Raw genomic sequence first — 12,362 nt, 5'->3', positions numbered from 1 at the left:
CTGTCTCTCTTGAACTGGGGAGCCCAGAACTGGACACAGTATTCCAGTTGTGGCCTCACCAGTGCGGAGTAGAGGGGGAGAATGACCTCCCTGGACCTGCTGGCCACACTCTTCCCTATGCAGCCCAGAATTCCGTTGGCCGCCTTGGCGACAAGGGCACATTGCTTGCTCATGGATAATTTACTGTCTACCAAGACCCCCAGATCCTTTTCTTCAGAGCTGCTTTCCAGCAGGTCCACCCCTACCTCTACTGGTGCCTGACATTCTTCCTCCCCAGGTGCAGGACCCTACACTTGTCCTTGTTGAACCTCATTAGTTTTTTCTCTGCCCAGCTCTCCAGCCTGTCTGGGTCACGCTGGATGGCAGCACGGCCCTCTGGGGTGTCAGCCACCCCACCTGCTTTGGTGTCATCGCGAACTTGCTGAGCATACGCTCTGTCCCCTCGTCCAGGCCCTTGATGAATACGTTAAACAATACTGGTCCAAGGATTGACCCCTGGGGGACACCACTGGTTACAGGCCTCCAACTCGACCCTGCTCCATTAATGACGACCCTCTGAGTCCTGTCACACAGCCAGCTCTCAGTCCACCTCACTGTCCCCTCGTCTAGTCCACACTTCCTCAGTTTCCTAAGGAGGATGTTATGAGAGACAGTGTCAAAAGCCTTGCTGAAGCCAAGGTAGACGACATCCGCTGCTCTGCCCTCATCCAGCCAACCAGTTATAACATCATAGAGGGCTCTGAGATTGGTCAAGCATGATTTACCCTCGGGAAATCCACATTGACCACTTCTAATAACTTCCTGCTCCTGAACGTGCGTGGATATGACACCCAGAACGAGTCGCTCCACTACCTTCCCAGGGCCGGAGGTGAGACTAACTGGTCTGTAGTTCCCCGAGTGCTCCTTCCTGCCCTTCTTGAAGACTGGAGTGATATTGGCCTTCCTCCGGTCCTCAGGCCCCTCTCCTCTTGTCCATGACCTTTCAAAGATGATGGAGAGTGGCCAAGCAATAACATCTGCCAGCTCTCTCAGCACTCGCGGGTGCATCTCGTCAGGGCCCATGGACTTATGGATGTCCAGTTTGGCCGAGTGGTCTCTAACCTGATCTTCCCCTACTGGGGAAAACTCTTCCTCTCTCCAGACCGCCCCCCTTGCCTCCAGGGCCTGCTATTCGTGCGGGTCGGCTTTAGCAGTGAAGGCTAAAGCAAAGAAGGCATTCGGTAGCTCTGCCTTCTCTGTGTCTTCCACCACTAGGGTGCCCATCTCATTCGTTAGTGGGCCTACGTTTTCCCTAGTCTTCCTTTTGCTGTTGATATACTGAAAGAACCTCTTGTTCTCTTTAACCGTGGTGGCCAAGACGAGTTCTGCTTGAGCTTTGGCCCTTCTGATTTTCGCCCTGCATAGCTTTACTACGTCTTGGTATTTTTCATAAGTAGCCAACCCCCTTTTCCAAGGATCATAAACTTTCTTTTTTTTCTCTGATGGCCAGCCTAAGCTCTCTATTTAGCCAGGCTGGTCTTCTTCCCTGTCTGCTTGTTTTCTGGGACTTGGGGATGGCCTTCTCCTGAGCTTTTAGGAGTTCCTCCTTGAAGTAAGACCAGCCTTCCTGGGCACCTTTGCCCTTCTGGACTGTCCCCCAAGGGACACTCTCAACCATGCTCCTAAGCAGGCCAAATTTCGCCCTTCGGAAATCTTCGGGAACCGCTCTCGGGAAACGTCTAAATTATCCCTGGCACCCTCAGAGACACCCCACTCCCACAAGGAGTCAGACAAGGAGTCAGACAGCCGAAGGTGGGGGGGTTGAGACAGGAGGCAGCTTTCAACCAGTTTTAAGCTGTGCTCCTGAAGCGGTGTTTGTGAAGATGGTTATGGGCTTGGAGGGGCTTGGTTTGTGGATTTGTTTGGCCTTAAGTGTATTACCCTTCAGGGTAACGCTTTCTGTGGCAGCTGGAAACAGTCCTTCTTGTACACCAAACCCAACCCCGTATTTGGAAGGGGCATTTCGGCTGCTGCAACGTGTGTTTTCTTCCCTGGGTGACACTTGGCCCCAAGCATACAGAGTCTTTCACTTTGGCACATTCTTGTCCCCCTGGCTGAAAGATTCTGCGTTTTCACGGGTTGAATGCTTCCTCAGCCCACCACAGGCCATAATGACTGTGCCTTTACAGACCACTTCCCTTGCTCACTGCTTTCAGATTTGAGCATCGAAGCCATGGAGGGAGCAGGAGAGCAGCAGCTGGATGTAGAGCACAACCTGTTTAAGCAGCGGTTGGATAAAGGTGGCAATCGCGTGACTCCAGGGGCCGAGAGACACGGTAAGATGCTCTTCTGCCTTTCTTGGGTGGATGCTCTGGTCGTCCTGCCATCACTGTATGCCTGGTTTCGCTTTCACGGGAACAAGGGACAGCTGACGAGCATTTAAACACCTTAAAGGTATTTAAAACTGAAACACCTTAAGGTTAAATCTTAAACACGTTTAAGGCACGCAAGTCTATGAAACGTGCAGATCAGTCCGACTGCTTTTATAGTGGCTACTTTTGCGGGGCAAATCTTTGCCTAGTCCCTCTGAAATCATGACAAGGACTCATGGATGCATTTCAGGAATAAAGCTCCCAAGTTAATGGTCTTTTACGACTAGAAAGGAAGCAGCTGTTCTGGCCAAACTTGGCTTTGGTTGTATCTTTAAATCACAGCGGGCTGACAAATGGCATGACCTGGTTAGAGGAAAGAGCCTCTCCCCAGGGAAGGTTCCGGCGACTCAAGCCTTTAAGCCTAAACGTGCCCCTTACTGCAGGCACTTTGTGTGTGTTCATGCATACCTGAGAAATATATTGTAGCTGACTTATCGGTTACAAGTTGTAGGAAGTGGCCCTTGGCTACGTGACCCTCTCCTCTACCCTTTCTACCTGTTATGGCTCACCCTTGCTCTTCGATACAAACCAGAAAGGATTCTGGCAAAGTGTTGCAGTCTAACAGGAATACTGTCCTGACTTCTCCTTTCCAAAACATGATCTCCTGGCTCCCTTTTCTGGGAGACAGCGTCATTCTGTGTGTCAGCATAAAGGGAATTTGTTGGTTTGTGTCACTTGGATGTAGCTTTCTGTTGTTGAAGCTGAAAGGCTAAACTAAGGCAAGAGCTGAATGAGGGGGAGGTACGAGGATTTCTCCTGTTGTCGCGGGAGTGTGGTGATAGTGCTCTCGCTGCTGTGTCCCTTGGCAGCCTTTCTCTATTCACAGGTTGTGGCATTGCAAATTTAATGCCTGGGGACAAGAAGTATTTAAAATGTTGCGTAACGGGTCCTGTATCAGTCACAATGTACTGACTGGGTCTACTTTAGACCCAGGATGCAGCAGCAGCCGGCCCGCTCAGGCTTTCGTGCTTCCCGGGGTGACACAGGGGACGCCCGCACCGTGATGGAAGGGGAAGGATGAGCACTCTCACTAGGGAACTAATTCTCTTTTGTTTGCTTGCAAGTGCCCGACTTAAGGGCTGTAAGTTATGCAAGCTCATGACTTGAGTGGCGAATAAGTGAATTCCCAGGACAGAGGAGGCTGGGGGGCAAAGGGGGCTGAGCCCCGTTTGTCGTGTTTCCTCCTGAGCCCATGAAATAGCGCTTTATTCCCGGGGTCCCTTGCCCTGGAACTCGGAAGCTTTCCCTCCCGCCCCGGCTTCCCCGTTCCCTGCTGGCGGCCCGGGCCCTTCGCGCCGCCCGTCGGGGAGGACAAGGTCCGGGAGCTCCCCCCGGGCACGTCGGGGTTTCGCCCCGGGCCGGGCCCCCCGCTCCCGCGGCAGCCCAGGCCGAAGCCGCAGCCTCCGGCAGAGGCTCCGGCGCTGCCGCCGCCTTCCCCGGGCGACGGCCCGTCCCCGCGGCCCCGGCTCTCGCCCGCCGTCTCGGGGCCCCCCCGACACGTGGCTCGCGGGGACCGTTTCCCCCCGCTCCCGCCCCCAGCGTCGGCCGGGGCCGGTAACGGTCTCCGAGCGGAGCCGGCCGGAGCGAACCGCGGCCGGAGCGGCCTCTTCCCCCGCGGCAGCCCCGCAGCCCGCAGGAAAGCGCCGCCGCAGAGCGGCCCCGAGCGAGCCCGTCCCTCCCGCCCCGCGGCTCCCGGCGGCGCCCGTCAGGCGGCGGAGCCCGGCCGGCGAGCGGGGGCATGGCGGCGCCGGGCCCGGCCTCCCTGCAGCGCCGGCTGCAGAGCTCGCAGGAGGCGCGGCACCGGCAAGCGGTGCTGGTGCGGAAGCTGCAGGCGAAGGTGAGGAGCGGGGGCGCCTGCCCGGGGGGAGCTCCCCGAGGCCGGGCCGGGGTGCCCGCGCCGTCGGCGGACGGGACTCGGCGGCGGAGCCCTCGGGGGGCGAAGGCGCGGCCCCGGCGGGGTCCTGCCCGGGCCCTGACCTGCGCTGCCGCGGGCGGGACGGCGCCGAGCTCGGGGGAGGGAGGGAGGGAGGCCCCGGGAGCCGCCCCGCCCGTCCCGTCCCGTCCTGTCCCGTCCCGTCCGCTGTCACCCCCGAGCCGCTCGCCGGGGCTTGGCCGGGCTCGGGGGAAGCGAAGCTTCCCGGTCCCGAAGGGACTCGGTGTCGGAGCGGCAGCGCCGTGGCGCGGGCTGAGCTCGGGCTGCGGAGAGCGAGAGAAAAGCCGGTGCCGGAGGAGCCGGGTCCGTCCCCGGCTGCAGTCGCTCATCTTCATGCCGTGTCTGCGCCCAGGTCCTGCAGTACCGGACCCGCTGCCGAGAGCTGGAGCAGCAGCTGGAAGCAGGAGCGGTGAGTGCGCAGGGCGCGAACTGAAGAGAGCGGCCGGAGCGTTCGGGAGCGAAAAAGCTCCCCGGGCCATGACAGGGGAAAGCAAGATTGTGCTCGCGGAGGGTTTCAAGAAGCGCTGCGAGTTTGCCCGCCCGTGTTCTGCCCAGTTGCCGCTCTTAGAGCAGCCAGCAGTCCCAGAAATGCAGGATTGGAGTTGTGTGCGGGAGTGCTTTATTGGCGGGGAACGTTTTGTCCTGGGTCTCGGGCGAGGGCTTTGCTGCCTGTTCTAGGGCTGTCTCTGAAATGGAATGGGTGGACAGACAGTGTTTTGGAAGGCGAGAATGCTGGCGTCGGCCAGAGAGAGCTGTCTCTGTGCTTTTCGTTCTGCTTCCCGGCTAAAGCAGATCTAGGAAAGAAAGGGTGGGAGCGTAGGAGAGCATTCCTGGGCTTCAGGTGGAAGAATTGGACTAACCATTTGCTTTCTTCTTCAGGGATGCCTCCCAGGCAGGTGGGAAGGCACAGAGGCCCTGGAGAAAGCCCTGCTTCAGGTGAAAGAGGAGCAGCAAAGGTACAAGGAAGAAGCGTTCCCTCCTACTCAGTATCCTGGATGCTCACGGCAGGGAGGGAAAACCTGTCAGTGGTAGGCAGTCTCCGCAAGGGGAGTGTTGGGGCAAGCCCTTTGGAAAGGAGAGAGGTGCACCACCTGTTCTGTGGGGCAGTAATAGTGGTGTGTGCTGAATGCTTCTGTTTGGAGCGGGGCGTTCCTGTGGGTGAGCTCCAAGGGTCCCTTTCCAGCCTAAACGCTGCCCTGGTGCAGTAGGTGAGGGACTGGGGGCAACGCTAGAGAAAGGTGATGCGTCCAGTGATGAGGCAGCACGAAGGGGAGGCCCAGCCGTGGGCATCGTCCGAGTTGAAGAGGAAGGAGAAACCCAACCTGTAGGTGGAAATGGAAGGCTTAAAGCAAGGAGAAGCAAATGAGTTGGCCATCAGCGAGAGATCTTAGTTCACCCTAGAAAGCGGTTTTCCTGCCTCTCAGTTTGAGAAGAAAGTCAGTGTTGGGGGAGCCGGGAAATCCCGGGGATGGTGCTTGTGGATAGGGGTTGTTCAGTGACCTCATGGCTGTTCCTCCCTTTCCAAGGTGCGAGGATCTGGCCGAAGCAAACAGTCTGCTGCGGGAGCACCTGGAGAAAGCGGACGAGGTGAATTCAGCCCTCAAAGAAGACGTTGGAAAGCTGACGGTGGATTGGATGAGGGCGCGGGAGGAGCTGGAAGCGAAGGAGCGCGAATGGCGCCAGGAACGTGAGGTGAGGCTCAGCTGCGGGAATGTCAGAGGTGGTGCCAGCGTGGCATGAGAACGCATTTTGTTTCTGGCCCAGAGAACTTGCTGTGAGAAGGTTGTGGCTCTGCTGAGGATGTGTTGGTGTTGACGAGCAGAAGAGAGGGGTTGTCGCGGATGGAGCGATAGACTTCACCCCTAAGAGAGAAGCAGCAATATATTTATTGATATAAACCAATGATTTGACCAAGTCGACAGTAGATGCGACAGTTTTAAGGGGGTGCTATAGCAAGGTCCACTTGTTTTTTTCCTGCACAGAGGACGGGGTCAGAGAGAGCTGTCAGGGAGACCCTCCCGTTGAGTCAAGGTTCAGAAAGGACCCCTGGCTTTCTAAAGGCCTTCTGAGAGAGGAGTCTGGGTGCGGCTGGACCCAATCCTAGTCGCAGACTTGGTCAATGGTTTATGGCTAAAGGATTCTATGTGCACAAGCAATGCTTTCTATCACAGAATGTCAAAGTTCAGCATGCTCTAAAGCAATTTAGCGAGGATCTGTTGCAGCCAGGAATCTCTTAACCTGGAGGAGTAATCCTGAGCAGCGTCCCTGCTCACGGGGAGATCCTGGCCGCAGCCCGCTGCCGAGCAGGAGAGCTCCAAATGCCCTTGGGCTCTTGGCTATTTATGGGGGGAAGATGACGACTTCCAGTCGAATTTGCACATTGACCACAGTACCAGGATTGCGGTGAGGTGGGCGCATTGCTCACGTCACCCCTTGGCTGTTGTGGTGTTATGCGTCTCCCTGAGACCCCCTGTGAGCCCCGGATGCCGCCATCGCGACGAGATGCACCCATGCTGACCTCCAGGGGTGGTTATCGCTTGGGCAGGGTTATGGGAGCCAAAGATCAAGTTGGTGCGTGGGAGGGGGAGCTCAGCGTGGCAGGGGTGGGAGATGGAGGAGTGTCTGCAAATCGTGGTGATGGAAGAGGCCCACCTGCTGTGGCCGTGCTGCTCGGTCCTAAAGGCAAATGCTTGCTGCTGCTGGACGCTGTAGGGCAGTGACACAGGAGCGCTCGTCTTTTTGATGGTTCTTAAATCTCCGTCTAGAGCCGTGAGAGCAGAGAGGTCTGTGTGTTTTGAGATTCAGAGTAGCCAAGGGAAGGACAAGACAGGCCTCCGTCACCGCTAGCAAATGGGACAGTGGTCTTGGAGGGGCTTGTCTTTGTCTTCCTCCACCAAGAGTGTGAGACAGCTCTGCAAGGCGAGGTGCTGACTCGGGGTCAGCTTGCTTTGCTGATGTCCCCTCCCGCAGGAGAAGGGTGGATGTTGCCTTCTTTGAAGGCAGGTGGCAGGTCTGCTGGGGCTGCTTCTGTGGTGCCTCTTCAGTCCTTGGTGCCCTGTCGGAATAGTTATTCAAGGAGAGCTGGCGATGGTGGTTGTGCTCTCTGCCAGCGGAAAGACTCGTACAGTGATGGCGGAGGCTGAACTGGCATTTCTTTTTGTCTTTGCATCTTTAGCTCTACGAGAACTACTTCAGGGGTGACCGTGACCGTCTGCTCGGGCTGTGGCATCAGATGGTCACCTTCCGCCGTCATTTCCTGGAAATGAAGGCTGCCACGAACCGGTGAGTAGAAGTTGAGGCCCCATCTCTTGCAGCAAAAATGTACCTTCCCTTCACACCTCTCTGAGGTTCCTTTCTCAGAGTTGCCTTCTACACAAACAAGAGCAGCGTAGCCGTGATAGTGTCTGCTGCTGGTGTCAGCAAGCGATTTCAAACTCTGGGTTACTGTCAGCCGTTTATCTTCCTGGATTATGAACCTTCCTTAATGCGTCGAGCGTGCCTTGGTTCTTGTGTTCTTTGTGCTTTTTTGTTACGCCGTTTTAGGCTTATTCTTCCTCCACCTTCCTGAAAAGTTTATTATGTGGCTGTTGTCGTGAGCCTCTGAGCAGTCGCTCGCCAAGGTGTGTCCTGACCCCAGAGTGTCAGGGGAATGATTTGTCCCCAGCCGAGATGTCATCTTTCCTGCCAGCTTTTCCTCTTTGCGCGATTACGTGCGTGAGAAGCGAGTCAGCTGATAGAGCTGGTGGTGTGAACGTTGGCTCTTCCTTTGTTCTTCTGCAGAGATTTGTCAGAGCTGAAGGCAGAGCAAATGAGGCTTTCTGGGTCTGTAATGGCAAACTGCTCCCGTCTAAACTGCAGCGTGATGTCCTTCCAAGCCAAGGGGGAGCTGGAGAAGAAGGAGCTTCAGGACAGGTAAAGGTGTTTTAAACTTTGCTGTTACCACCATTCTCTTCTGGGGCTGCCTCTTGCGTTCATAGATGGGCTGTGTTCGCATTGCAAACACGCCCGTTCTGCACAGCCTTGTTTCTGTCCCGAGTCAAACGGTTGCCTTCAACAGAAAGGACGGCAAAGATCGTCTGACTGCCAGAAGCTCCTCTGGGTAAGACCAGACTGGCAAAGAGGTGGCGTATTCCAGTGCTTTTGCTGTGAACTGGTTCTTGGTGAGCAAGCGAGAGCAGCCTAAAGAGAGCTCTGTCTCTGGTACAGCCCTTTTGCTCCCCGGGGCGGTGCTAGAGGAGTTGGCAGGAATTTGCCCAGCACCATCCTAAGCACTGTAGCACCTCTGTGCTGACAGTTCCTTGCCAGACTGAGTGCAGAAGGCCTTTGGGGCAAGAGGGGCCATTTTGCAACACGCAGCGTATTAACCCGGACCCTCCTGTGATCCCGTGATCATTGGAGTGGACATTCATAGCCGTCTCCCCAGAGAGCTTGCAGGGCCTTTGATTCATTCACTGCAGAAGGCAAAAGTAATTGTGGGAGTCGTAGTCTGGACTTTCAAAGTCTGTTTTAGCCCAAGAAGAACTTGTGCAAGGCTTGTATCCAACGTATGAAAGAGGAGAGAGAGAACTAAGAGGCAGGAAGCTGTTGCGAGTACCTGAACGTTTTGGAAACGTTCTGTGATGTCTGGAAGCTTGATTTACTTTCTCAATGACGAACGTTTCATCCATGAGAAAGAGTGATGCAGCTCTAGTCAGGAAATGCCGGTGGTGTTTAGGTGTAGGTACAAAGCCGTTGGAAGTCATTCCAACTGCCATAGCTGGGACACAGTATGTGCTCCTGGTTTTGGAAAGGAGAATGTTTTTACGTTGACAAGTTGTTTGTCTTTCCCCTTCTCACAGACTGAAGGACTTAGTGGCACTTGAAGAGAAACACTGCTTGTTACAGCATGAGTTGTTAGTTGCGAGAGAGGCGCTGGAGGAATCGCACCTTGAGAGGGATGTGCTGAAGGAAGAGAAGCATGAGCTTAGAGTGGCCCTGGAGAAGGTATGGTCACCTTGTGGTAGCAAGACCAGCACAGATGCTTTTTTCGTGTCAGTAGACGCCAGGGAACGTGCTGTTCTCCTCCTTGGGAAATGGTGATGAGACCACGCAGGCTCTTTGGGGTAGTTTGTCGGCACGTGCTTATTGGGAGCGCTGACCTGGGAGTATGTCAGCGAGACGCAGGGGATGTGGAGTTGCTGCTCGAAGGCAGGGATTTCCCTGCCCTTGTTGTCATGTTGTTCTTTTGTCTCTTCAGGCCGAGCAGTCGGTGGCAGAGCTGACAGGGGCTCGGAATGAGCTGAGTGCTGAACTTGCCGATCTACGTGTTGCAACAGCAAACATGAGCTGTATCAATGAAGCTCTTGCTTTGGACAAAGTGCAACTGAACAAACTTGTGCTGCAGGTGAGCAGAGTTGCCAAAGGTCTTGGCAGGTGTTTGTCTCCAGCTGCTGCTTCTTCTCAGACTTCTTGCCTTCTGAGAGTGTGACTGACTGAATATGGAAGGGTTCCTTTTTCTGTCCAAGCCCAACCTTCATAGGAAGTCTAGCAAGAGCGCCACAGATGCTGTTTCTGGCAGGGGAAGACAGGGACAATCGTAGACTCGTAGAATTGTCTAGGTTGGAAGGGACCTTTAAAATCATTGAGTCCAAACACGAACCTGACACTGCCAAAACCCCACTAACCCATGTCCCTGAGCGCCACGTCTACCCGTCTTTGAAGACCGTGTTGCTCCCTTTCCATTCTCCTACTGTTGCTTAAATGCAGTGTCCTCCTTCTTCTTGGGAAATGGTGATGAGACCACGCAGGCTCTTTGGGGTAGTTTGTCCGCACGTGCTTATTGGGCGCGCTGAGCTGGGAGTATGTCAGCGAGACGCAGGGGATGTGGATTTGCTGCTCTCCTCTTCTTCAGAGTAAGTCTTGCTGTATTTAATTTCCTCTGTGCTTCTGTGATTGCAGCTGGAGGAAGAGAATGACGCTCTCTTGTGTAAAGTGGATGAGATGGAGAGAGCAAAGATCTCTGCCCAGGAGAAGCTGAGCTTGTGTAGAAGAACAACCAAAGAGCTCTGTGCAGAGAAAGCCCACCTGGAGCAGCTGCTGAAGAAAGCAGAGGAGCAACAAGAGGAGCTGCGGGTAGAGCTGGGGGTCCTGGCAGAGGAGAAGGAAGAAGCCCAAGAGAAACTCCTTGAGGTGAGACCAAAGACCTGGTGCTTCTGGGTGGGCATGTGGCTGCTTGGCTGGGTGAAGCTGTGCGTGTTGGCCTCCTTTTTGGCTTCTGGTAAGTTGCAGAGAGAGGACTGCATCCACGACTCTACTGTTCTCCCATGTGGCAAAAGCAGCAAACTGTGTAGCTCTGGAGCCTTTGTCTGGGGCAAAAGCCAGGGCTGCACGCAAGGACTCTCACTGCATTTTGTCCCGCTTTCAGGTTTCCCGCCAGCAAGAGTCGTCTCGCAGTGGCCTGGAGCAGTTGCGCCAGGAGTCCTCTCGCCAAGGGCACGCACTGGCCGAGGTGTGCGCAGAGAAGGAATTGCTGGTGCGGGAGAAGGCTGCCCTGGAGGTGCGACTGGCAGCCATGGAGCGGGAGAGACAAGGCCTTTCGGAGCAGCTGGCAGAGGCCAGGTAAGGGCAGGGAGGAGACCCTGGGCAGGATGTTCTTTAATGTCTGTAATGGTAAAGGTGACAGTGGTTACATGGGGATTGATTGCATCCTCTGTGCTTTTCACATGTTTTCGCTTCCATGGACAGAAAACGGAAGAATTTCAAGCAAAAAAAAGCAAAGTCTACCTTGATTTGAAGGTTATTTTTCTGACAGCTGAAGCTGGCCAAGCTCTCCTGAGCGTTGAGCTCATGTTTATGCCCCCTTACGTGTTCCTCTGTGACGTCCACAGCCAGCCGAGTGGGCTCTCAATGGAGCCATGATTAAACCACACATAATTAAACTAAGCTAACTCGTGTTAGTATGGTGCAGGAGCTAGAGCTGGTGACACCAGCAGCAGGGAAACCTCTCTTGAATTGTCGCCAGCCTTCAGGGGTTCCTGCCCATCACTGATGTCTGTTAAAATGGACATAGTTACTTTGGCCTGCCAGAGACTGGTGTAATCGGGACTGTGTGCTTGTTCTCCTCCTTGAAGATACACCCTCCGTTGTCCATCCAAGTTTTGCTTGCTGGCAGAGGCTTGGTGGGCGCAGCTACCCGTGTGTCGTGGATCAGACCCCAGCAAGTGAAGATTTGGCTATTGCAGTCCAATTTGGCTGGGCTTTCTGTGCCCTGCCAGGTGACACGGGAAGCCTGGCCATTCCCTCGCAGGGGCCCGCATTGCTATTTTAAAGGGCAGAAATAGGCTCTCTGTGTAGGAGTTTCCACGCGAGCCTTTTTCCGTAGGCAGGGGTAGGGATCTTGCACCACTTCTTCCTGGAACAACTCCCTGTTGGGTGTCAGGAGCAAGCAGCTCCTTTCTCTCTGTATTCACGCTTTGCAGGTCAGGGAAGGAGACCGTGGAATGCAGCCTGTTGGAGGCTCAGCAGCACTTGTCTGAGCTGGAGATCACCAGGAGTCATCTTGAAACCCAGCTTCACGCGGTGGTGCAGGCCAAGGAGGTGATCCAAGGTGAGAGCCTCCCGTTTCTGGTGAGCCCGTGCCCGGGGAAGGTGGTATGAAAGCAGCTCTGTGTCTGCAGTGCTTCTGAGGAGTGAAGGAGCTGGAGACAGACCCCTCCTCCACGGAAACTCAAAGGGCGTAAGGTCAGTAAAGTCAGAGGCGCTGTTTGTGCAGCCTCTGACTCTTGCCATTTGTCGTGTTTGCAGGGGAAGTGAAGTGCCTTCAGTGGGAGCTGGAAGCAGAGAGGTCTCTCCTGAAGCAGGAACGGCAAAACATGGCGCAAGAGCTCCTGCAGAAAGAAGAGCAGCATACCGACACCCTCAAAGTTCGGGAGGCCGACCACCAAGGGGAGATAAACAAGCTCCTGCAAGACGTGGTAGGAAACACTATGCTTCTGAATCCTTCAAGCAAGCTTTGTGGGCTGGCTTTAGGAGAAGAACAG

General features: G+C 55.1%; 1 protein-coding gene across 1 annotated transcript; it reads left to right on the top strand.

Moving 5' to 3' along the window:
- Positions 1-3,947: 3,947 nt before the first annotated feature.
- Positions 3,948-12,072, top strand: LOC141750235 (uncharacterized). Its single transcript, XM_074604995.1, has 11 exons — positions 3,948-4,248; positions 4,697-4,753; positions 5,224-5,300; positions 5,871-6,036; positions 7,520-7,626; positions 8,125-8,256; positions 9,183-9,327; positions 9,581-9,727; positions 10,282-10,512; positions 10,748-10,941; positions 11,802-12,072. Exons 1-11 carry the CDS (start codon positions 4,150-4,152, stop codon positions 11,977-11,979), a joined length of 1,533 nt encoding a protein of 510 aa, XP_074461096.1. The 5' UTR covers positions 3,948-4,149; the 3' UTR covers positions 11,980-12,072.
- Positions 12,073-12,362: the final 290 nt, after the last annotated feature.

The sequence above is a fragment of the Larus michahellis genome, chromosome 12 (assembly GCF_964199755.1).
Source record: "Larus michahellis chromosome 12, bLarMic1.1, whole genome shotgun sequence".
NCBI classification, from domain to species: domain Eukaryota; kingdom Metazoa; phylum Chordata; class Aves; order Charadriiformes; family Laridae; genus Larus; species Larus michahellis.
Note: the sequence above shows the minus strand (reverse complement) of the source record. Positions and strands in the feature narration are given on the sequence as shown.

Excerpts from the sequence above, each read along its gene's own strand:
- LOC141750235 (XM_074604995.1), top strand. The coding sequence starts at position 4,150 with ATGGCGGCGCCGGGCCCGGCCTCCCTGCAGCGCCGGCTGCAGAGCTCG. Across the intron at positions 9,728-10,281 it reads TGAACAAACTTGTGCTGCAG|CTGGAGGAAGAGAATGACGC; the intron begins GTGAGCAGAGTT and ends CTGTGATTGCAG. Across the intron at positions 10,942-11,801 it reads GAGCAGCTGGCAGAGGCCAG|GTCAGGGAAGGAGACCGTGG; the intron begins GTAAGGGCAGGG and ends CACGCTTTGCAG.